Consider the following 23,177-nt stretch of genomic DNA (forward strand, 5'->3'; position numbering starts at 1 on the left):
CCAATGTAACAAAAGGAGATCCTGAGTGAAGGCTACAGACAAGGCTATCTTCCAGTGCAACCTCTGCACTTTTCTCTTTATTTACAAGCGTGCAACCAAAGATGATGAATGTGGTGACAAGGATCCGAGTTAAACGTCATTTGTCATTCTCTAGTCATTTGATATCCTCCGTTCAACCCCTGGTAGCAAAAGCTAATGATCAAAATTCCTCCATGCAGAATGTGCCTTCTGATCATTTAATAACAACCCCTCCCCCACAAATGTGCTGACTGCACGGGGTCAGGGGACCAGAGACAGGTTACACTGATAGACTGCGGTGTTCAAAGTGGTGTGTGTGGGGTAATTGCTTTAGAAAATGTAATTTTACCGATATTGCAAGCAAGCGAGAAAGTCTACTATTTCGTCACAAACCACATGTGATCACATGACTACAACAACCAATCTACCACAGGATTCTTTAAATTTATTTTTGGAGAAAAAATAAAAAGGGATTATCCACCTTCAGCAATAAATTGATCTGATTTGTGTATTGTGAAGTTATATCATTTCCCAATATACTTTCTGTATAAATTCCTCATTGTTTGCAGATCTCTGCTTGCTTTCATTCAACAGGAATCTTCATTGTTTACTGGTCATGTGATGTCACACAGGTTTACTACTCGTTAAGACACAAAGCTCTGATTACTTGAGCCGTGCACCTGTGTGACATCACATGACCAGGAAGTGATGTTTATTCACAGGAAGTAAACAACGAAGCTTCCTGTTAACAGCAAGCCGATATCTAGAAAACAGTGTGGAATTGATATAGAAAGTATATTGGAAAATTCTATAATTTTTCATTACACAAACAATATCAATTATTTGCTGAAAGCAGGCAACACCTTAAAGTTTAGTAACATGATGCCTAAAATCACAGCTGCATGAGTTACAGGTAGGGTACAGCTCCAGAACTCAGGGTAGGTTACAGCGCCACCGTTTTTAGGAGAAGGATAAGATCAACAACAGCGATGCATAAAATGCTCTCCGGTATGTAGTCACTTATGGACGATTTGTTGCAGAAATACCTGTAAATGCAATTGCCCCCATAGTATTAAGGCTTTGCAGAAATCAATGTGGTCGATACCAAAACAACCCCAGTCGTTCACAGATAGCACTACCCGCACTTTACCATACAAACTTGTATTTATGCTTGCTCAGATCTGACACAACTCCAAAAAAAACGGGTATACCGTAGGTTTACCATAAGACCTCCGAGTAATCTCTCAAGGAAATATTCTAAAGCAATAATAACATGTCTAACATCGTATTGGCTTCACATGGCTGAAATACAGTTGCATTTCAGCATCTGTATTACAACCACAGCCGCCAGACCTCCTGTGGTTCCACTTAACTGAACCTAAGCCACCCGGTTCTGTAGGGATCTAAGCTTCGTTCAATAGAACAGCAGGGTTACAGACACAACGTGAAAACTAGAAAACAGCTGTGTTACAGTAATGTAAAACCAAACCTAAACTACACAGAACCAAATAGGAATGGTTCTACTTTTCAGAAATACATCTAAAACATCACACCTATGCTCCTCTCCCAGAGGTAACCCATTGATACTTCCATCTTCTGGTCTTCTGATATGAGCCCAGGGTACAATAGTGGACCGCAGTCCGGCTCAGGTTCTGGTAACTCTTTCTTTGAAGACCAGACAGAGTCTAGCTATTGATGCCTATTAGGACATATAGATCATTATATTACGTTATTAGAGCCTTTCCAGGTGGACACTGCATTTATTCAGCTTTTTTTTAATCCGACATGTCTGCTCCGTGTAGCATCATTTTTCTAATATTTTCGGATGTTGTGACATAATAAGAGCTGTTGTAGGTCTTGCTGGATCTAGCAGCTTATATGTAATAATGGATCCCTTAGGATCACCAGAGGCTTGATGTACTGTGTAGAAATAGACACTAACCTCCCCTGACCTCTCCCTGGAGCATCTGGTAACAAGCGGTACCCGAGTTCAACTTGTGAGGCTGCAACTGCTGTGAATATTATAGAGAGGCAGAAGCCGTCCTTTAAAGCAGAAAATGATCATCATCGGAGTAGAATTTCATTTATTGAGTCCATAGAGCAATTACTGTCCTCAATGTCAGCACTGAGGTAGATAGATGGTCCAAATTTTCATGGAGATCTTGGAATGTTTTAATTGGCAAATGAGTATAAAATCTTTGTTGTAGTGTATAAGTGGTATATAAATGACCCACTACCTACATAGGCCATGTAAGTAGTCAGCTCTTTGTTCAACAAGACTGACTGTTCCCTGATGCAGATGACCAACATATTACACAGCTAAAAGCAAAACTAATCCCAAACCTTACACAAATTCATGCCTGACTGAGCACGGATGTGTTCTTAATAGAAAGGGGTGTAGGAGGCTGCTCCCTGACACCTCTGTTCTATTCATTCTTCATATGGAAATTGCCTTTGTAACCCAGCTTTTCAGATGTATGGGGTCAGAGCATGCAGGGGCTTTAAGACTTCCTACGCCTGACGGAAATCTCCATAAAGAGAATTAATCCCTTCCTGTCCCACATCTTTCACCTAGCCAAACCAATTCCCTACTGTACTGATGAGATCCAGTGATATTGAAACAGTGTTGTCTACCGCTGGGTGTCACAAGGCTTCTTAAAAGTCATACGTTGCTAGAGGGAGCTGCTTTATACATGGTAGCGTTCCTTATTTGCCTATTCCTTACCCAAACACCTCTAAGCTTATCCCTCCTGTGAACCAAAGATCAGACATGTTGAAATTTAACATCTCAGCTCCTAATAATAATAATTCCTTTAGTTACATAGCGCACAAAGATTATGCAGAGCTGCACAGAGTTTGCCAAATCAGTCCCTGTCGCGAATGGGGCTCACAATCTAATCATCCTACCAATATGTTTTGGAGTGTGGGAGGAAACGTGAGGATCCGGAGAAAACCTACACAAACACGAAGAGAACCCTTTCATCCCCCCCTCAGCTTCTGACATGAGCTGAATTTCTGTCACACATTAGACGGTTGGCCTCTTTTGCTGGAATGGAAGGGTTGTCCAACATTTATCTTATGTGTATGGCCTCCTATATATGTTGGTCACTAGACTGGGAAGGTGCATGCGATCATATAAAAAGCATAGGAAGCTAAACTTTATAGGGGAGATTTATCAGAGGTGTTTGAGATGAAAACTTGTCTAATTGCCTATAGCAACCAATCAGAAGTCAGCTCTCTTTTTTCCACAGCTGTTCATAAAATTAAAGCTGAGCTCTGATTGGTTTCCATGGGAAATTTAAAAAAACCTCAGATGCTTTTGATAAATCTCCCCCTATAACCAGATAATTATATAGGGAGATTCATTAGAGTTGTTAGAGATCATAACTGTTCTAATTGCCTATTGCAACCAATCAGAACTCAGCACTCTTTTTCTCACAGCTGTTCATAAAATTAAAGCTGAGCTCTGATTGGTTTCCATGGGAAATTTTACAAAAAAGTTTTACCTCAGATGCTTTTGATAAATCTCCCCCTCTAACCAGATAATTATATAGGAGTGAGGAGGGATGGCTTGGAAGAGACTATGCAAAAATAAAATGGGGAACCAGAATATTGGTTCAGCCCACAAAATGGCCACCTCTACTGTGTTTATCTGCGAGTCTGGCTGTCTCCACACAGTGTCACAGAGCTGAGTTAATGGCCACAATGCTCTCATTAGAACAGGCCAAGAATGACAGATTATAGCTGACTTCTTCCCGTGTTCTAACTTCACCTTTATACGGAGATCAATTGCGCATAATGAATAAAACAAATCTCTGCTGAGCGCGAGGTGAAGCGCTGAGACTAAATGGCTCTTATACGCCGCAATAATACAGCGGTTATTAAGGTTACATTATTTTATACAATCCTACAATATCCATACTGCTTCATTCAATTTCAGATAAAATTGTTTGGAAAGGGTGCTTAATGTAGGACAGTCAGTAAAAGTAATTTATCATGTTCTCGCCTCACTGCTCACGTTATCAGCGAACTCATTTTCTGCATTCATCATGCAATCAGCCTATTATTTGCATATTAATCAGGCAGTGGACCATGAAAGGACTGCATCCCAGCCAAATGCTGCACTATCTCAGGAGAAACACTCAGTAATTATCATACATCAGTGTTATGATGTGGTAATTGATTAGAACATCTTTTTGTTGCCCCTAGGGAGTCCCACTTCCAAAGCTGCTTAAGGCGTTTGCCGTGGATTTTTTTATTTTTATAGTATTTTTTTCCTTTGCAGAGATCTGCAGCCCTCTTTGTGAATAGTGTAAGCCGTGTTTTGCTCAATTATGTTACTCGCCGAATGCTTTAAATAATCAAGTCTCGGTATGTTCATCTCCAGCCGGGCTCTAAGTGTGAGATGGGAATCTCGGCTATTAGACACTTTAACATGATTATTCTGATTATTAATGTCTGATGCTTCAGTGGATTTTTTTGTGTTTTTTAATAAAACCGTTACAGCCAACAAAATATATATACAAGCTATGTGAGTTCTTTTATTGAATTATGGTCAATGTAAATAATTTTTCATATTCCATATGGATTTATTGCACCTCTGACCAGTAGGTGGGGGATGTTGTTTGCCATTAATAAACCCAAACTTGCTCGGTACATCTAGTAAATACAATTCACATACACACACAATTAATTTAATGAATTATATCAATAAAATATAATTTACAGAGAAAATTGCAGACATCATGTCAGTCTCTAGTAAGCCCCTGATGTATATACACTGAGGATTATCCATTTACTGTATAGGAAGGTGGGGGCATCCTAGCGTGCACAGTATACATTGAATCCTGCAGGAAACACTGGATGGTCACATGTAGCAAGCTGCTTTTTTTTTATCATGCTCCCTCCTGCTGAGCAACTTATATGATCAGCGGAGGCCATAAAAACCTGTCAGAGACGGATACAACTGCATTGCATCCACCCCCGGCCTTTACTGAGTTTACATTCTGGGAGGTCCCAAATGATGCCCATTTAAGGACAGTTACATCACTGGGGACACACCGCGTATATGACAACTTATTCCACTGTATCAGCATTCACAGGAGTAGGTCCTGGCCATTCATTGTGAGTATACATTGAGAAAGTGCCTGACGTATCTTTACACCGGGGGGCTAATAATGAGATGTGAATGTAACCTAACTATCCTTGCTAGCTTGGTGGTCGGATAATGATCATCACTGAAGAGATCCAAGCGTTATATACAGAAACTTACTGACATTCAACGATCCATGAACAAAAAGAAAAATCCCGTCAGCCAAGCCATAGACTACTCTCAAAAGAAAAGACCCTCTTTGTAAGTTTGCCATTTATTGCAATAGGATAAAAGTTCTAAAAATGTCTTATTATTGTATTGATTTATTTTTCTTATATAAAGCCGACATATTCACACCACTTTAACAAAACTAAATAAAATGACCTACATGCAAGTGACAACCCCCATCCAGCCCACCAGTATCCTATTCTGTAACGATAAGGAACTCAAAACATCCCTATGCCTATTTATAGTCCTTTTTGGGGTGCTTCTAGTTTGGCGGACAATTCATACCTGGTTCAATTCAGACCTCCATTACTATCTTCAGTCCCTAAAACAACAATAACGGAAGTCTAACGGGTTGATTTCAATGGACAATGCAGTTTCTTTCCAATTTTCTGGCCAAATAATGGAAGCAGTAATGGAAATGTTGCAAGAAAGACACCAACGGAAGTTAAAAGTCCAATGAAAACAGTCAAGTTTTCCGTTTTGATTGTTTTAATGAAGTCCCAACACAGGGAACTTATTTTTTTTTTTAATTGGAAAGCTAATTTGTACCCTTTTTTTAGTTATTTTTTACATATTAATGTTTGCGTATTTACTTTACTTGAGAATTACAATTGTGAGCAAAAACCACAAGTTTTTTTTTTAAAACTAGGACAAATTTATGACTAAGAACACATGGTAAGTAATGCATTAGCATTTTCCACCAAAGCCGCTAAGTGAATATTTTTGGTACCTGCTCCGATTTTACAGGACCAGGCGGCTTGTGAAAATGACAGGTGTGAGGTGTACATAGCTGAAGTGGTTATAAACAAACAAGCTTTTAATATCTTACCCCGTCCGTATAAAAAAAAAAAAGCAAAGTGAAGTGAAAACACTTTTCTCTTGCAGACAGATCGCTCATTCATATTTGTCAGCGCAATGACTACAGCGATTGTTCTTATCACTCATAAGTTTTCTTAGCCAATGACATATGAAATGGACATGCATGACTTTCCGAAACTCAGACTCATTCATAAGCGGCAGAGCTTATAAGATCCACTATCCAATGCAGTGCTGCTAGCCACGGGCCACCGAGATGGACCCATTTGATTAAAAGCGATAAGAAGTTTTTTTTTGGAGACAAAATTCTAAGCATCACCCAAATTATATTAAGAATTTGTTTTGTCCTTGCTACCCCATAACCGTATGCCGAAACATTGTACTAATAGTGTGCACCGTCAGGAGTTACCCCATACTGCGACAAACATCTGCCTCGCAATATCTGACAGCTGTAGCTCGCCGTGCAAGAAATGGAGTCACGTGTGTGACACTAATGGCAGCACATTAGCCACTGCCACCATTCATTCCATTTACAAATCAACTTTTACTAGATAAAGTAAAATATAAATGATCAAATCTTGCTAAATCTCAGCAAATTTGTCTCACATCCATTTCACCACATCAAAGACTCATCTTTGAGTAAGCGGTCACACTGATGCGTGTCTGAGCATACTTTCACAACCTCCTTTTCAAAAATGTTATTTTGGTCCTCACATAAGGGCAACTCACAAGACTGTGCAGGGCGATATTTCCAATTAAACACATATAGGGGATATTTTGAAGATTTTTCGAAGATATTTATAAATAAGAGACCACTATTCTGGCTTGTTATAATAACCATAATTTGAATATTTATAGAGCCTTGTCTGCACACAGATCAAAGTAACAGGAGGGCATCAGGTCACGGGGTAATACAATTAGTGTATAACAATTTTATATATTTTTTAAATTAAGAATTAAATTGACACTTTCTGAAGTTTTTAAGTGAATGAAACAAATTAGCAAAATCCAGAATAGTCATTACAATGTCTATAATAATAATTCCTTTATTTATATAGCGCACACAGATTACGCAGCGCTGCACAGAGCCGCCAAATCGGTCCCTGTCCCCAATGGGGATCACAATCTAATGAACCTCCAGTATGTTCTGGAGTGTGGGAGGAAACCCACGCAAACACAGAGAGAACATACAAACACATGTCTATGGATGAGACTGCAGATACTTCAAACTACAGATCGGTGGAAGTGCCATAAGTCGGACACCTGTATATGAAGGCTCATACTTGATGTACTTTTCCTTCCCTTACACCACCTCCAAATTGGGGATGAGGGGAGAGGAGTGGACCGCCCCATGTTGGCGCATCAGCTATAGCCTGCGCCACTTCCTGTGCCAATTGTAGAGGCCGGAGTCTCTTGCTATATCTGACGTGACCTTGGGGGTTGGGGATAACATATAGCACTATTGCACGATGCGCAAGTGCTCGATAAATTCCTCCCATAATTTCTAAGACTCTTCTATGTAAAAGTCTTCTAACTTATATGTCATCCATATGTCAAATATATCAAAACGGATATATACAAGAAGATCACCCCTTTAAGTGTCAAACTGTTCACATCTTTACTTCTGTCAAAAACGCAACTTTTTAGTAAGAACATAGTACAAATTGTATTATTATTTCTATTCCATACATACAAAATGAAAAACTCTACTGAAAAAGTACCCAAAATTTATTGAGACAAGTATAACAACCTTCATAAAGTAAGTCTTCTCCTGAACTCCTCTATCCTCACCGTCTCATCATCCTATGGGACCCGGGAAGATTAATTGCCATGTGATATCATTAACAAAACGGACTTTTGTTTGTGTTCTGCATTATTTTAAGCAGATCTGAACATATTGCGGACATTTAAGTCACTAATGCACGGGCCATTATTCAAGGTGTGTTGTGGTTGTGTTGGGGGGGGCTCCTTAATTAGCGGTTGTCTTTTGTTGTTGTACGAGTTTCTATTCCTATGGGTTTGTCTTCTGCTAAGCAGCATGAGGTTAGACATGATGGATGATAGCTCAGAATATAGACGAACAAAGAAGAAAGACCGAGTCCCTGGGGATCACCCACAGCTGTAACTTCAAATGCAGTTTTCCACCTCCAGTTTAATAATGAGAGGACACTAACCAAAATAAAGTACTTTTGTGTGGATCTCTTTGGAGTGTGACAGGAACAATAAAGGTCCATGGTAAACAGTTTTAAAAGTAACAACGCACGACACAAGTCATCTAGTGAGGTTATGGATCAGCGCTTCTCAGGGACAAGTCCATTCATTACCAGGCAGAGCTGTCCATCAATCTGCACTCATTTCGGCTTATTGCTCCATTGTGAGAGTCAGCCCAGGTAACATTACTGTGTGCAGACACTCATACATACCCTCCTGTGAATCTGCCAGCTTGCCAGAGCTAATGCCTAATCTTTGCTCTGTACATCACTATATATCATACAGTGTAAGTGAACAGCACAGGACAGTGGGTTTTTTTTTCCAGACATATTATGTATCCCCGTCTATTGTAGTCTCAAGGAATAAAACTTGCAGCTTAGGCTCTATTCACACTTGTGTTAGTTATTTTCTGCTAGGTTAGCATAGGACTGATCACTCATGTGAGTGTGAACATAGCCTAAGTTACAAGTAAACCCTTGAAAATATTTAGTTTTTTTAGTCTGAAATGAATAGAGCAGATGATAATAGTAAACTTTATAATATACTTCATTAAAGGAAATCTAGCATCAAAATCAAGCATTATAAACCATAGATCCAGGGATCGTGACTGTGGAAATATTCTTATATTTGTTACTTCCTTCTAAAATCAGCTTCTCAAATTATGCTAATGAGCCAAAAGTAATGCCTCCCAGAGCCCCTCATTGCTGCAGCATCACAAGCTATTACACTGTTTTCCCCCTCCTCTGTACTCCTGCTCAGCAATCCCCCCTCCCTCTACCTGATCTACAGTAGCAAGAAGTTTGAGCACAATGTGGGAGGGGGAAGTGCTCTGCACAGTGTAACAGCCTGTGAAACTGCAGCACGGAGGGGCTGTGGTAACTACTCACAGAGTTCTTCTGGCTAATTATCAAAATTATAAAAGTTGATTTTAGAAAGAAGGAGGCCATGGATAACACATATAACAAGATTACCAGTGTCACGGTACCTGGATCTATGTGTCCCTGTTTTGTGCTTGATTTTGATGACCTTCAATTTGAGACAGTGGGTTTGAGACACTTAAAAGCAGCCATCTAGGCTTTAAAGGCATCTACCACAAGGATGAAAGACGGTATGCAAATGAGCCTGACGGGCTCCAGTCTCCATTAACACCTATGGGGCCTGGAGCCCCTCAGGCTCATTTGCATACAGTCCTTCACTTTGGTGGTAGATGCCCTTAGGCTCTTATTAAATTAAAGAGTCAATTTTTTAATATAAAACAACATATACATTCATACATTTTCAGATCGAGGGTTAAAAAATATCTCGAAGTTGCTTTTCCCCTGGGCAAAAACACCCAACAGAGGGGGAAACGGGGGAATTGAAAAAATATATGAATGGTTTAAGTCTAGCTAGTGGTCACTTCACTACTATGTACAGTATAAGGCCTTATTTTTGGGCAGCTTTTGCTGCATTGCAATTCTGAAAAATCAACAATGGACCCAAAATGGAGCTCCCCAAAACACTTGAACAAATATACAGAATGGATCCTTGTTATAGGAATTGCTTCAATGAAAGCTTTTGTCAATGACATGACAATCAATTCTTTATATTCCTTACACTAAAATATCCCTAAGAGATGATCTAAACTCCAAAAAAGTTGCCAAAAAACACTCAAAGAAATGACTGTTTACACGTCAGGAAAAATACTCTGCAGCGCTTTGGAATGAAAGCGACAAAAACACCACAAATCCCTTAAACACGTTTAGCCCCAAGTGTCAAATATTTCGGATCATGTTGAAACGAAAAGGAAGTAGAACGTACCTGAACTTGGACATCCTTCGATTACAGAATCCTGCTGAGTGGCTGCAGATTGCAGGGCTATAAATGGAAATAAAAGGTAGATCAGCAGAGGATGTGGCAAAGACCTCAACCCTGGAAGAATATTTAGACATCAGCGCTTTATCTGCCACAGGGCACTAAAACACATGGTACTCGGTGCCCGCCAACAGCAGAACAAGTGGAGGAGTACGAGAGCTATACACGACACTATCTCTTGTCAGGTCTGTCTATGTGCATTACCCAAGGTCACATTATGACTAGACTGCAGTCTAAACCCGTAACCGATAAGCAGGTAGTGTACGTGGTTGCAGCGTTTATACACTTGTAGTACCTTGTCCTTGCTGCTGTCCTTGGGAATGCAGGACGCTCTGCCCCAGCTCGCCGTTCAGCCATAGCTGCATCCGGATAAATGGCTCCCGGCCCTTCTGGGTCAACTTGCTCCAAGGTTTCGGCCTAGACAGCATGTCGCTGACGCTGCCCTGAGACAAGCCCAGCACCTGAAATTGCAAAGCACATTTTTAGCCATAAGGTATTGCCATGGCTTCCTTCCAACAGCTCCTCAATATATCCTTAAATGCAAGGATTCATTACGATAAACATATGCACATTGCGGGATGAATGTTTGTGGCTCCTGCAATTCATTATCTCCTATGTGCAGTTTTATCCTGGAAAGAGACAAGCTCCTTCATGCAGGCACTACTCAAGGTCATGTAGGGACAAGGAACATAGGAAGAGATAGTCCTGGGAATAGCATCTCTAATACAAAGCATATTCAGAGATAAGAGAATACAATGAGTCACTTCTTCATGAGACAATCATATCCATATATAATACTACTACATATCCATACGTGTGTCAGTGACTGACAACTTATACTGGGACATATACTGGAGACAATCCCTACTTGTTGGAAAGTTCTCTTAGCAATTAACTGTTCACATACTTCCGGTATCTTCCAACATTTCCCAAAAATGAGGGGAAACCGTGTAGCAAGTGCTCAATTCCTGCACAACACTACCATTGGGCAAGTTAAATCTGTTGTCAGATTGATCTCTTTTGATAACTTGCTGATTGGTGTGAGTCTTAAGGGTGGGACACCCATTGATAATGAGAACAGGGGTGCGCAGTATCCCCAAATGAATAGACAAGCCGGTCGCTCTCTGTCTCAAAAGCGCTTACCCAGCTACTTCTGTCTGTACCATAGACTGTGAATGGAGCAGCAGGGTGTGTGGCAGAGCTGCTTCATTCATTTGGGGTAACAACGGAGCTCTGTTCTGGTGATCTGTGAGAGTACCACCACAAGTAAATCCTGTTGTGATTGGACACCCCTATATAGAGAACCTGTCAGCAGAAATTGACCTGATAAATCGCTATATGGACATACAAGTTCATACCTACTAATTCATTTTTTTTAAAATGAGAAAATCAACTTTGAAATAAGATGTCCATTGGTTGTCAAGGAGGCGGGAATTTAGTGCTAAAGTCAAGCTCTCCAAACTTCAGAGTGACCTCCTTCACTGTAACTGACAGCCCTGCATCCAGGGACATCAGTATCCGGAAGTCTGTTCTATCACGGCAGAGGCGGTGTTCTCAAGTGGGGAGAGCTTGACTGAAATTCTAAGCTCTCCGCCTCCTTGTCTTTACACAACTAATGTACATCTCACTTTAAAGTGGATTTTCTGGATGATGCCACAACAGTCATAAAAGAAACATGACCTATTAGATTTTAATCAACTTGACAGCATACTGGTTGTGGTTTATTGGTTGCATTCTGCTTGCATTCTGGTTGCATTCTGCTGACAGGTTCCCTTTAAGCATTACTTAACTTCCACTGCAAGCAATTGGTTAATTGTAAATTGTAGGACAGGACAGATCAGCCACAACAAGGGAGGTCACTGCAGCAGCTCTAACTCTGCCCAAAGTATAAGCCTGACACCTACTTGTCTGCTAGTCCGTGCTGAAATAAACTTACTCTGTTGTTCCAATGGTTTTTTCTCTAAATGATTAGTGACTCAGTCATCCCCTATCACCATTGAGGACACTAGAGTTGCACCATTACCAGAGTTTTGAGTGTGATACCAACACTCAGAGAAGTATCACAATACTCAATAAAGATACTTTCAAGAAAAGAAAAAAGTATTATCTACATCAACGTTTAGGGTGCGGTCACATGGGGAATTTACATTGTGTATACAAGGTATCGCACAAGTATCGCACAAGTATCGAGGTTTCAATGCATCGTGTAACCCCAGAGGACACGTGCATGCTTGGCTGAACTGAGGGTGCCTGTGTCTAATTGTGTACGTTTCACATACTATAACCGGAGAAAGCAAATGTGATGCCTAGGCAGTCGTATCTGCACGTAGATCTCATATCTGTCTATAACATGTCCAACAGTGCGATGTTTGGTAAGTCGAGAGCTACAAAATTCTCAGAATTATTAACTTTACACTTTAATGGATTAGAGTTGGCCATTAATATTTTCTGACCCTCACAGTGACAGAAAGGGGGGCGCTACTCTGCCCGCTCTGCAACATTCATAGACAATGTTATCTAGGAGTCTGCGTGCTTAATAAAACCTATACTCACTAACAGAAAGCATCTTTCAGCGATTTTCAGACGGGCTGTATTTTCCTGTGCCAACGCTAACATTTATTTATCGTATCTGTGTCAAGTACACGTTTTGACAGTCCAGGAACAACATCTACCTTCTGCCAAAATGGGCTGTGAGCGTCTACATTGTACGATTTATTAGCGTGTGCCCAAATCAAGACAAATCAAGCAATGACTATATCAAGAACCGCTTATGAGCTATGAGCCATGCCAAGGTTTTCTTTGGAAAGCTTTGCAGGTAATAAATACAACATTATAATCGTGAAGGTAAGTGAAAGTCATGCACGTGGTGGTTACCTTTTCACCGAATATCCTTTGGCAAATCCCGTTTTTCGCAAGCTTCTCCTTGACTTGACGAGTGAGCTCGATAGTGTCCACCTCTTGGTACATGTAAACCTCGTACTGCTCTGGAGTTAGCGGAGGGACCGATGGTTTGGCTGGCTTGGCTATAGATACGACAGGAGAAGAAGGCAGGGGACTGTTTTGCGGCGTCTCGCTACGGCTGGCTCCGGTCATACTTATTTCCGAGCTTTGGGAGTAAGGAGATTCAGCATTTGGCCACTCTTTCCAGTAATCTGATGACGACGATGGTCCTTGAAGCTGGTTCCGTTCTGACCGATTCTGATTGATCAGTTTTTCCTTTGTGCAGTTGGTCTCCTCGGTCTTTGTGTCTTCCGCTGAGGCAATGCTTCTCCGGTCATGTTGAACAGTGCTCCACCAATGGTCTTTCCAAACGTTACCTCGTCCTAACTCGTTTTTTACATGCCTTAGTATACCCGGTGTAGATTCGCTCATGTTATGAATTTCTAACACTGATGACTCCTGGGGCTCTTTTTTCACACCAGAAAGGTTTTGTAAGGTAGAGATACCAGAGTCTAAGATGGGTGTATGTTTCTTCAGGGTCATGGTTAAAGGAGAGTAAGTGGACACGGAGGAGACTGCAGTGGTGGAAATAAGTTTTGGAGAGAGGATGGCAAGGTCAGCTTGGGATAAAGATGCCGTCTTTAAGGCAGGTTCAAAAGCAGCCTGCTGGGCTTCCATCTCTCGCCGTGCTTGTTGTAAAATGGACCGAATAGTGTCATCAGAATTACCACTGCTGGATGCTGAAGGGGGCTGAGCCGGCTCAACTACAAATGGGAGAAAAGGTAAAGAAAAAAAAACTATCATTAAATTATGGTCAACACATAACACCTTGTAAATGAACAGTCAAAGTCTAAACAATTTGCCAAATGCAGATAGTAAAGTTTCGGGAGTGATAGTTGAGGGAAGACTCACCAGTCTTCAGCACCTGCAGCTCTCTTTTGGCTTGCTCTAGGATAGACTTAATGGCTTCATCTGAGCCCGTTTCTGAGGTTCTGATCCGTGTAGTTATATTTCCTAGGGTACAATATTTGCAAAAATGTATTAAATACAACGTTCAGATACCTATCGGAGTAAGGGCTGATTCACACTTCTGTGTTCAGGACTTTGTGCATTATAGTGATTTATGATACAGGGACTCCCTTCTTCTAACTGTTGTCATGATTAGTTGCTGTTGCTTTGCTGGTGAAAAAAAAAGGGATTCCTTGCATCACATATAACTATGATGCACAGAGTCATGTCCCCAGGATTATAGTCTGACCTTGAAGCAGGACACTTCATGGTCCATAATTCATGGACTGACCTTGGTCATCTTATTTGCATGCGGGAGCCTCATTCACAAACTACTGACCACCCCTATATGTGGCTTAAAGGAAATTTACCTCCAGGATCAAGGATTGTAAACCAAGCACACTGCCATACTGGTGTCCATCCTCTGGCAGCATCAGCTCTTCTTTGAGCTTGTTATGCTCTTATAAAGAAAAAAAAGGTTGTAAAATTATCTAAATGAGCCTGAGGGGCTCCAGGTTCCATTAACACCCACGGAGCCCTTCATGTGCATTTGCATAATTTTAAAAAATCCTTTTAAAAATGGGTATAAAGAAGAGCATATGCCGCTATAGTGGGCACACACCAGTATGTCAGTGTGCTAGGTTTACAATCCTAGATCCTGGTGGTAGATGTTCTATAAGGAAATCTACCACCAGGATGCTTAAATAAGCTTAAAGAAGAGAAGATCCTGCCAGAGCGGGCACACACCAGTATGTCAGTGTGCTTGGTTTACAATCCTTTATCCTGGTGGTACATGTCCTTTAAGATACTATGGTATTCTTCTAAATGTCTTTCTGAATTACTAGTTAATTCTTTGTCCTGGTCTTACATCCCTCCTCACTTTCCGTCATGAGCAGTAAGGCAACGCTTTATCCAATTTACACTGAATGCAAATAGCGCTGCCATCATTTTATAAGGGATCTGTCAATCAGGAGCAGACGATTACAGCCCAAGTGCTTTTTCTCTCTCCAAACTGAAGTTTGTTGGAAACAGGATATTGAACACATCAACAAATGCCGGATATTTGGCCAGACTGTAAAATTTGTTTGCCAAGTTTCGATCAAGTATAAACTATATTTAGCCACGGCTGGTTTATACTCTAGCTGGAAATGCTAATGAGCTGTAATCGTAGATCTTTCCTGGCAAGGCCGCACCAAGGTGCAACGCTAATCATGTGGCTCGTACAGACAGATGACATGTATAGCAGTCAATGCATCACGTCGCTTGTAGTACTGATAGCGCTGACTCACGGAAATAGAAGAGGACTAACAGTAGGTGTGAGGACTGGATCTGACAATCTCGCCACCACTCTCTGCTAGTGATAGGCACAGCGTTTCTCGTTTTTTTTTTTTTTTTTTTGCCAACTAGTAACCTAGAACTTTCAACAACTCTATGGTTATCTATCACGGACCTGGGTAGCTACCAGTGTGAGCCCTACGACTAAGGCCAGGAGTACGGAGGCGGGTGTGTTCTAACAAACTCATCTAGGACGACGGAACCTAGGACAACGGAACATCCGGACTCTTCGTGTTCCATAATTAAGGGGTTGGCAACTAATCCCAAACTTTAACAGGGAAAGTATAAGACCTAGTAGGGTCACCCATATTATACTTACCATGTTAAAGTTCAGGCCTTGCCGCAGGTTACGTGACCCCCAACCAACAGGACTTCCTATGACATCCCAATGACCTGTCGGCTTTTGGTGGATGGAGGAAGCTGTGCAGACATGACTCCGTCATGGCCACAACCATATCAGGGGGTGGAGGGGTGTGTAGACACATCTGCATGCCCCTCCAATCACTGACGTGGCAGTGGTTATACCAGACGGTAACGGTGATGCCACACATGGATGTGTTTTTGGACGGACTGCTTAAAAACAGACCAAAAACGGGTTCAAAACGCTGATAATTGGTAAAACCTGTCAAAAACAGATGCGTTTTCAAAAAATGCATGTGTTTTATAAACGGGTTTAAAAATGCCATGTGTGGCATCACCCTAAAGAGTGAATGGCCTCCTCCCGTCCCCAGAAGTCAGCAGTACTCAGGACATTTATTATCATCACCTGCACTACTGAGTTACTTACACTTTGAAGGGTACAGCCACCTAAAACATTGGATGGTACTGAGGTGCTGAGGTCAGACACCACCGAAGCTTATCCCTAGGATAGGTCATCCACTCCCAGATGACCCCTTTAAGGTAAATATTTAACGATGGTCTCCGACATTATCCCGTCTAATATTAAATGATCTATCGGCTCATTTAAGTTTTCCCTCATTAACAAATGGCCACATAATGAGAGCAGGGGAAGCGTATAACATTTACACAAGCAGTTTAGCTCGGGGAAGAATGCTGACAAATCCATATTTAAATTACAGCTTATTGTTGCTTTCACATAGTTCTTTATGTAACTGTATTGTCAGCACATTAACTGAATGTAAAAAGCGACTTGCTGTATAGGGCACGGCTATGACAAGCAGTCAGGAAAATTCATTCTATACTTTGCAAAGGGCTTTCATCAGGACACATCTGAGATAATGCTGGGATTGAGGGGAACGTCTATCACTGTGCCAGGACGTATTCCAGCAGTGATGCTATAGGCACACAATACAATGTATAACAACAGTGAGATTATTACCACTACATTGTCAGTCCACTAACCTCAAAACATTCCGAAAACGAAAAAATCCCCAAAATGCTTACATAAAATTTAGTGTTGGTTTTAAAAGGGAATTCTCAAAGCAACTGCGATGGAGATTCTTTACCCGGGTCATTGCTACCACCAAAGGCTGTTTATAGCGCTGCTGTCCTCACAAGGTAAGTTGCCCTCTTAGGTGCTGTTCACATTTGCATTGTGACAGATCAATCATACAACAGACTGCAGTGGTGTAAATCAGAATATACTGGCTAACAATGTGCTCCATTGGGTTGCACTAAAGTACATAGCGGTACATTGTTGGGGTTCCAATAACTAGCACCCCCACAGGTTACATGTCCCCAGTTGCTCATAAACAAAATGGGACAGAAATCAGACAGCTCCATTCTCAGTATAGTGTTCAGACCAGGTTACTGCAGTCAGCCCCCATTCATTTGACAATAATAATAATAATAATAATTCTTTATTTATATAGCGCCTACAGATTACGTAGCGCTGCACAAAGCTTGGCAAATTAGCCAAGAAGCTAAGCTGCAGTGACTCAATTCAGCCACTAAAGGGAAAAGTGAGAAACATGGCGCTCCATAATGTACCCTGTGCAGATAAAGGGAGACACACAAAGCAGGGGATCTACTTTAACGTTTAACATGTGCCGAGCAAGCAGAATATTACTGTAAGGTTGGTATAGGTGTTAAGCCTAGAAACTCACTCCAGGATTTCCCGGATTGAGCTTCATCTGATCTCAGCATGTCCATTCAATTCTAGGCATGATCCGGGAGAACCTCCAAGAGCATGGAGAAAATCCTGGACCGAACTACACAAGACAGGCTTTAGTCTTGGGTGCACCACTGTCTGTCTGACCTTGTTCACACGCAGAATTTGTGCTGCATTTTAAACTGGAACGCAAAGGCTGTGAGGGGTTTGCCAGACCGCAGATGGGTTCTACTAAAATGCGTGCGTTAGGGTGATGCTACACATGAACCCGTTTTTGGTCCGTTTTTAAGCAATCCGTCCAAAAACGAATGCGTTTTTGACCAGTTTTAATTAAGATAATTGGTAAAACATGTAGAAACAGATGCGGTTCTTAACGCATGCGGGTTTTTGGATGGACTGCTTAAAAACGGACCAAAAACGCCATTTGTGGCATCACCCTGAGGTAACAAGGTCCACACATTTTGCATAGCATACACGCAGTCCCCGGGTTACATACAAGATAGGGTCTGTAGGTTTGTTCTTAAGTTGAATTTGTATGTAAGTCGGAACTGTATACTTTATCATTGTAATACCAGGCAAATTTTTTTTGGTCTCTGTGACAATTGGATTTTTTGGAATGTTGGGTTGTCATTCGAACCAGGATTAACAATAAATCTTCATTGCAGACATCATTGATAACTGTTATAGCTGTTTATTGTGGCTTAGGGCTAAAGTACAGTAAATTACCAACATCCAGAGGTCCGTTTGTAACTAGGGGTTGTATGTAAGTCAGGTGTTCTTAAGTAGGGGACCGCCTGTATATGCAAAACACATGGAGCTTGTTCCCATTCACAAGTGTTTCAGTAAAAAATCCATCTATGGTCGGCCAAGCCGCTCCCTCATAACTGTGTGAACGCGGCCTATCCGTACAATATGTCCTTGCCCCAAGTGTTTAGAAAGTCTAAATTTTCATGTTCTAGTCTTGCGCATATCGAAGTAGTGAATTGGTACTGAACCAGCGTCTTCTTCAGGGGTATCTAGTAATAGACCTGATAAGGGCAGGTGCGGTCATCTGTACTAATCAATGAAGGATTAATCATCACCAATTAGGTACATCCAACTATTTCCATCCATGCCAGAGAAAACCTGCACATTTAGATTTTCTATGCACTTAGCTCAGCCACTACAATGAGAGCAGAGACGTGCCCCTCCTGTTCTATGTTTATCAGTTACTAACAATAAGCTGATATTCATGACTTATCCTCATGAAAGGTCATCAATATTTTTTAGTTCAGAAAATCAGTTTAAGCTAAACACCGGGCACTTTAGGCAGGATCCACACGTAGTAGAATAATTTAGAGCAATTCCACATGAAAATCCAGAAGAGCAATATGGGGTTTTTACTGTAGTTGTGCCGTGTATAAGCGATGATAAAAATTAAAGGGGTATTCCCACATCAACATTTACATTTAAGTTAATTAATCTCACATATACAAACATTTCTTCAATTGGATATTATTAAAAAAATGTACCTATGTCAAGTAAACTTCCCAGAAATGTAGTCATATGGTCTGTTAGAAATGGAGGACAGTTGTCCTTGGATGCGACCACTATTTTTGGAGTGATTGCACAAAAATAGTTTTGGCATATAAAAATGTCTGGGAGTTACTGTATGTCCCACAGCCGCCCAGTGGTAACAGTGGTGGGACAGGCCTCAATAGTGCGAGTGTGGTCACCACTGCCGGAGTAAGAGGGTGGTTGTATCCAAGGGACAATATTTTCACCCAGGTACATTGTTTTAATAACTTGCAATTGAAGAAATGTATGTATATGGCAGATGATTTAAATTAAATGTGAATGGCAGATGAGAATATCCCTTTAAGTATAAAAATCCAAGTAATCTTCACTATGTAATTTTATTTTCCTATTTTTCCCCCTCTTTGATTCTATGTCATTTTCTAAAGTCACATAGAAAATAATGTCACCTTTTAGCCCATAATCATTAAAAAAAAACTACAATGACCTTGGTACTATACTATATAATCTACTAGGTAATTGGGGGATGTACATGTTCCAGTCACTGTCAATGTAAATTTTACAAACAGAAAGGTAATATCACAACATGCAGGTTGCTTTCATTTTTTTCAACCATATATCCGTTTAAGCCCCAGTTCACACCTGCGTCAGTAGTTTTTCAGTTATATTTTCCATAATGGAAACTCCTGACGGAAGGTGAGGGGATGTTTTCCTTACATATTCCAATACATGGAAGGTCCGTAATTCAAGGACTGACCTCAGTCGTGTGAATCAGCCCTAACATAGATGTTGTTCTGGTATGAGCTGATTTATTCAAACAAAATATATCCCTTTGCAATTTCCACATATTAACCATTTATAAACTATATTGCTATATAATACATAGAATTCTATGCAGATGAGAAAACAATCAAATCTGATCCTCGTGACCCCGTATGACATTCTAGCAAGACAAAGAGAAGTCTGCAGTGTCTTGTCCCTTATTTGTCCCCCTCCCTCCGCAGAGAAAATGTTCTGACCTAGAAACCGGTGGCCTTATACAAGTGTCCCGTGTTTTATACTTACTACCGCTGTTTTTCTATCAGATTCCAGGCCAGAATGAAAATGCCACAGTCTGACTACACAGAGCGGGGTGAAAGCAGAACGGCTGGCTACATACACAGAGACACCTGCTTGTCACCTACCTTCAGACCCATTTCTTCTTTTCGGAACTTCCTGAAATAGTCTGTTCAGGTTCTGGCCTGGATTCTCTGTTGAAAAACAAGTTTGGTAAGAACAAAACATTCGGGGGCAGGGGATGTAAGCTTTGTAATGTCATGCGCTAGGTTACATGGAAAGATGGAAAAATCTCATGTTGGTGGATGCACGGATGGTGGAATAATTACTCATGAACAACCCCCCAAACTCCTCTGTATGCGTCAGTGTTATCTGTCATGGAGAAATCCAGGAACCAGCTAGCCAGGATGCCAAAACACGGCAGATACATCATTTTACAAGCACTTGGTATATAGGTCACTGACTTGGGAAAATATCGTATTGCCTCCTGGATTAGACTCCTCGGCTCCTGTATTCTGAGTTGATTTATTTACCGCGCCAGAGAAATGTCATCAGCTTATATTAGAAATCTAGTCCTAAAATACACCTTCTAAAAACCTGACATAGTTCTAGCTCTACTGTAACCGATGGGATTGGTAAAATAATGAGCAGGGCCGACAGTAATCATAAAGGGTCATCACATGCCGTAATATCCTGGCATCATCCTCACTGTACCTACTGAGATACAAAGGACGCGGCACTGTAGGGCGAGTGTCCTGATATAACAGCACATGTGGTCCTATAAGATCTGTCACACACACGAATATTCCTATTAGAATTCATGTGATTGTAACCATAGCAAAATCTGGGAGAACATCATAGATGGCACTAGACACACTTCACATTGTGTATTCGGTGGTAAATCTGGCTTATGTCAGCTACACACACAGCAAAGGTACAAAAAGTTTTTAGTTTAATTGAAAAATATCTAAATACCTAAAAAATATCTATTAAAAATGATAGATGAGATGAGATTGGTAAAGTAGGACAGGACTTTTAGGAAAGACCCCACTTACACACTGTGAATGAAAGCTCTCCCTGCAGCAGTGTCTACACAGGAGGCCTGCAATAACTATGTTATCAGGGCTCTTACCATATCTCCTAGGAGTCCTGTGGTGTTGTTCTCAGACCACAAAAGATAGAACCACAGGGCGTTGTTTGTGGCCTGTGCATGAGATCCAAAACAAGAAGAGACTGCTCAGTCGGCTCACGAATGGGGCCATGGAAAACACTACCAGGAGCCGGTAGAAATTAACTTGTCCATGTGTTCTCTACGGAGTCAACGGATAGTACATAGACCAGAACAACGTACCTGTGCAGGGAGCCTTACTCTGCTTTTTATTAATAAAATTCTCATAACTCTTCAAACCCTGAATTCCATTGTGAACTTCTTGTGACTATTGCTTTTTGACTCATTGGACTCAATTTCTCATGTATCTGACAGCTCACTCTTCTCGTAGTGTAGATTTGTACCGTGTTCACCATGGAGAGTGAAGAAATCGGGCGATACCTTTTTGAGGCTAACTGAGTATATTTGATGGTGAGCTTTCGAGAATACTAGTTCTCTTCGTCAACATCATCACGATAAAAACATGTCAGATGAAGAGAACTAGTATTCTCGAAAGCTCACCATCAAATATACTCCTCAAAAAGGTATTGCCTGATTTCTTCACTCTTCTTCAGTTCACTCTTCTCAGCAGCTCCCTCCTCCTCCATGATGCCTTCCAGATAAAAAGCTAGAGGTGGCACATTTCAGATTGCTTTAGGTTCAAGGTGGCACCAGAACCTGTAGGTGGCACCTACAGTTCTGGTGTCATTTTAAAAGAGAATCTCCACTTTAATATCACACCAGAATTGGTTTAAAGGTGCCACAGAAATATAAATATCCATGTTAAAGTTAAAGTCAGGAGAACTGTATATGAAAATCACACTGCTGACAGTAACTTCAACAGTGGATATCTCCAGGGGAGATTTTTTAAAAAAAATGTAACCAGAACTGTGTTTCTAGGTGCCACAGTTCAAAAGACATCTGTTTGGGATTATTCATGGGAGTAGGTTTAAATTTCAGCCCTACTTTTTTTTTTTTTTTTTTTGGGGGGGGGGGTCTATTTTTGGAGAAACACAGTATACATCAAAAGGTTCAGCTTTTCTCCTACCATATCAAATCAATTTAATACTAGTTACTTTTGCTAATAGGTGTAGCTGCAATAAACCTCAATTTTGCACTTATTTCCATGGCACACTCATCGAGCTGTGAAATGGGGAGTGAAAATGATGTTCACCACTGAATTTTGATCCTGGTGTGTACAGTTAAGAAAAAACTTGCTGTTTTCTTCCAAAACAGCAGGATGCCACATTAAATAATTTCCCACATCATAACTTTCTGGAACCAAAGTGACATAGAATACACTTTAAAATAATATATAGCTTCCCAATGTTTCTGCTATGTGGTACATCATCTACTCAGCATCATAAAGCCAAAATACTGAGAGAAGAGCCTGAAGGTAGAGGCTTAAAAGAGTCAGATTGGTGGCGAACGTGGATCAACAATAAATAGTGTTTGGGTCATGTTATCTGATAAAAATATTCATTTTAAAATTGTTGGAATAAATAGGCACAATATTCTTCAATAGTAGGTTATCCAGTCTTCATTCTGGCAAAAACAGTGTCATACCTGTCCACATTCATCACATTCATCACGGTGCACACATTACCTGTAGACAAGTGTGGCTCTGTTTTTGGAAAGACACTTTTCTAAGCATGTACAAAACCCCTTTAATCCCCCCCCCCCCCAAAAAAAATGTTCATTTCTTGTAAATTATTTACCTACAGTTCTGGGCTCCAGACCTAAAGAAGGATGCCCTGGAGCTGGATTGGATTCAATGAAGAGCCACAAAAATGATAAGGGGTATGGAGGGTCTTAGTTATGAGGAAAGATTAAAACAACTAGATTTATTTTCTCGAAAAAGAGACGACTACGAGGGGACATGATTA

At 40.8% G+C, this 23,177-nt stretch overlaps 1 protein-coding gene across 3 annotated transcripts in view; it reads right to left on the minus strand.

Moving 5' to 3' along the window:
- The window catches only part of CUX1 (cut like homeobox 1), a 272,705-nt gene that overhangs the window by 73,265 nt on the left and 176,263 nt on the right, over nucleotides 1-23,177 (minus strand). Inside the window, exons 16-20 of one of the 3 annotated variants that reach the window (XM_072138166.1) lie at nucleotides 20,273-20,338; nucleotides 14,072-14,173; nucleotides 13,094-13,923; nucleotides 10,515-10,680; nucleotides 10,166-10,222 (exon numbers count right to left, since the gene is read on the minus strand). The exons of 1 other annotated variant lie outside the window; for it this stretch is intronic. In XM_072138166.1, the coding sequence (XP_071994267.1) occupies nucleotides 10,166-10,222; nucleotides 10,515-10,680; nucleotides 13,094-13,923; nucleotides 14,072-14,173; nucleotides 20,273-20,338 (1,221 nt within the window). The remainder of the gene's footprint in view (nucleotides 1-10,165; nucleotides 10,223-10,514; nucleotides 10,681-13,093; nucleotides 13,924-14,071; nucleotides 14,174-20,272; nucleotides 20,339-23,177) is intronic. One more of the 3 variants, XM_072138167.1, reaches the window with a different exon arrangement.

Source organism: Engystomops pustulosus, chromosome 2 (assembly GCF_040894005.1).
Source record: "Engystomops pustulosus chromosome 2, aEngPut4.maternal, whole genome shotgun sequence".
Lineage (NCBI taxonomy): Eukaryota > Metazoa > Chordata > Amphibia > Anura > Leptodactylidae > Engystomops > Engystomops pustulosus.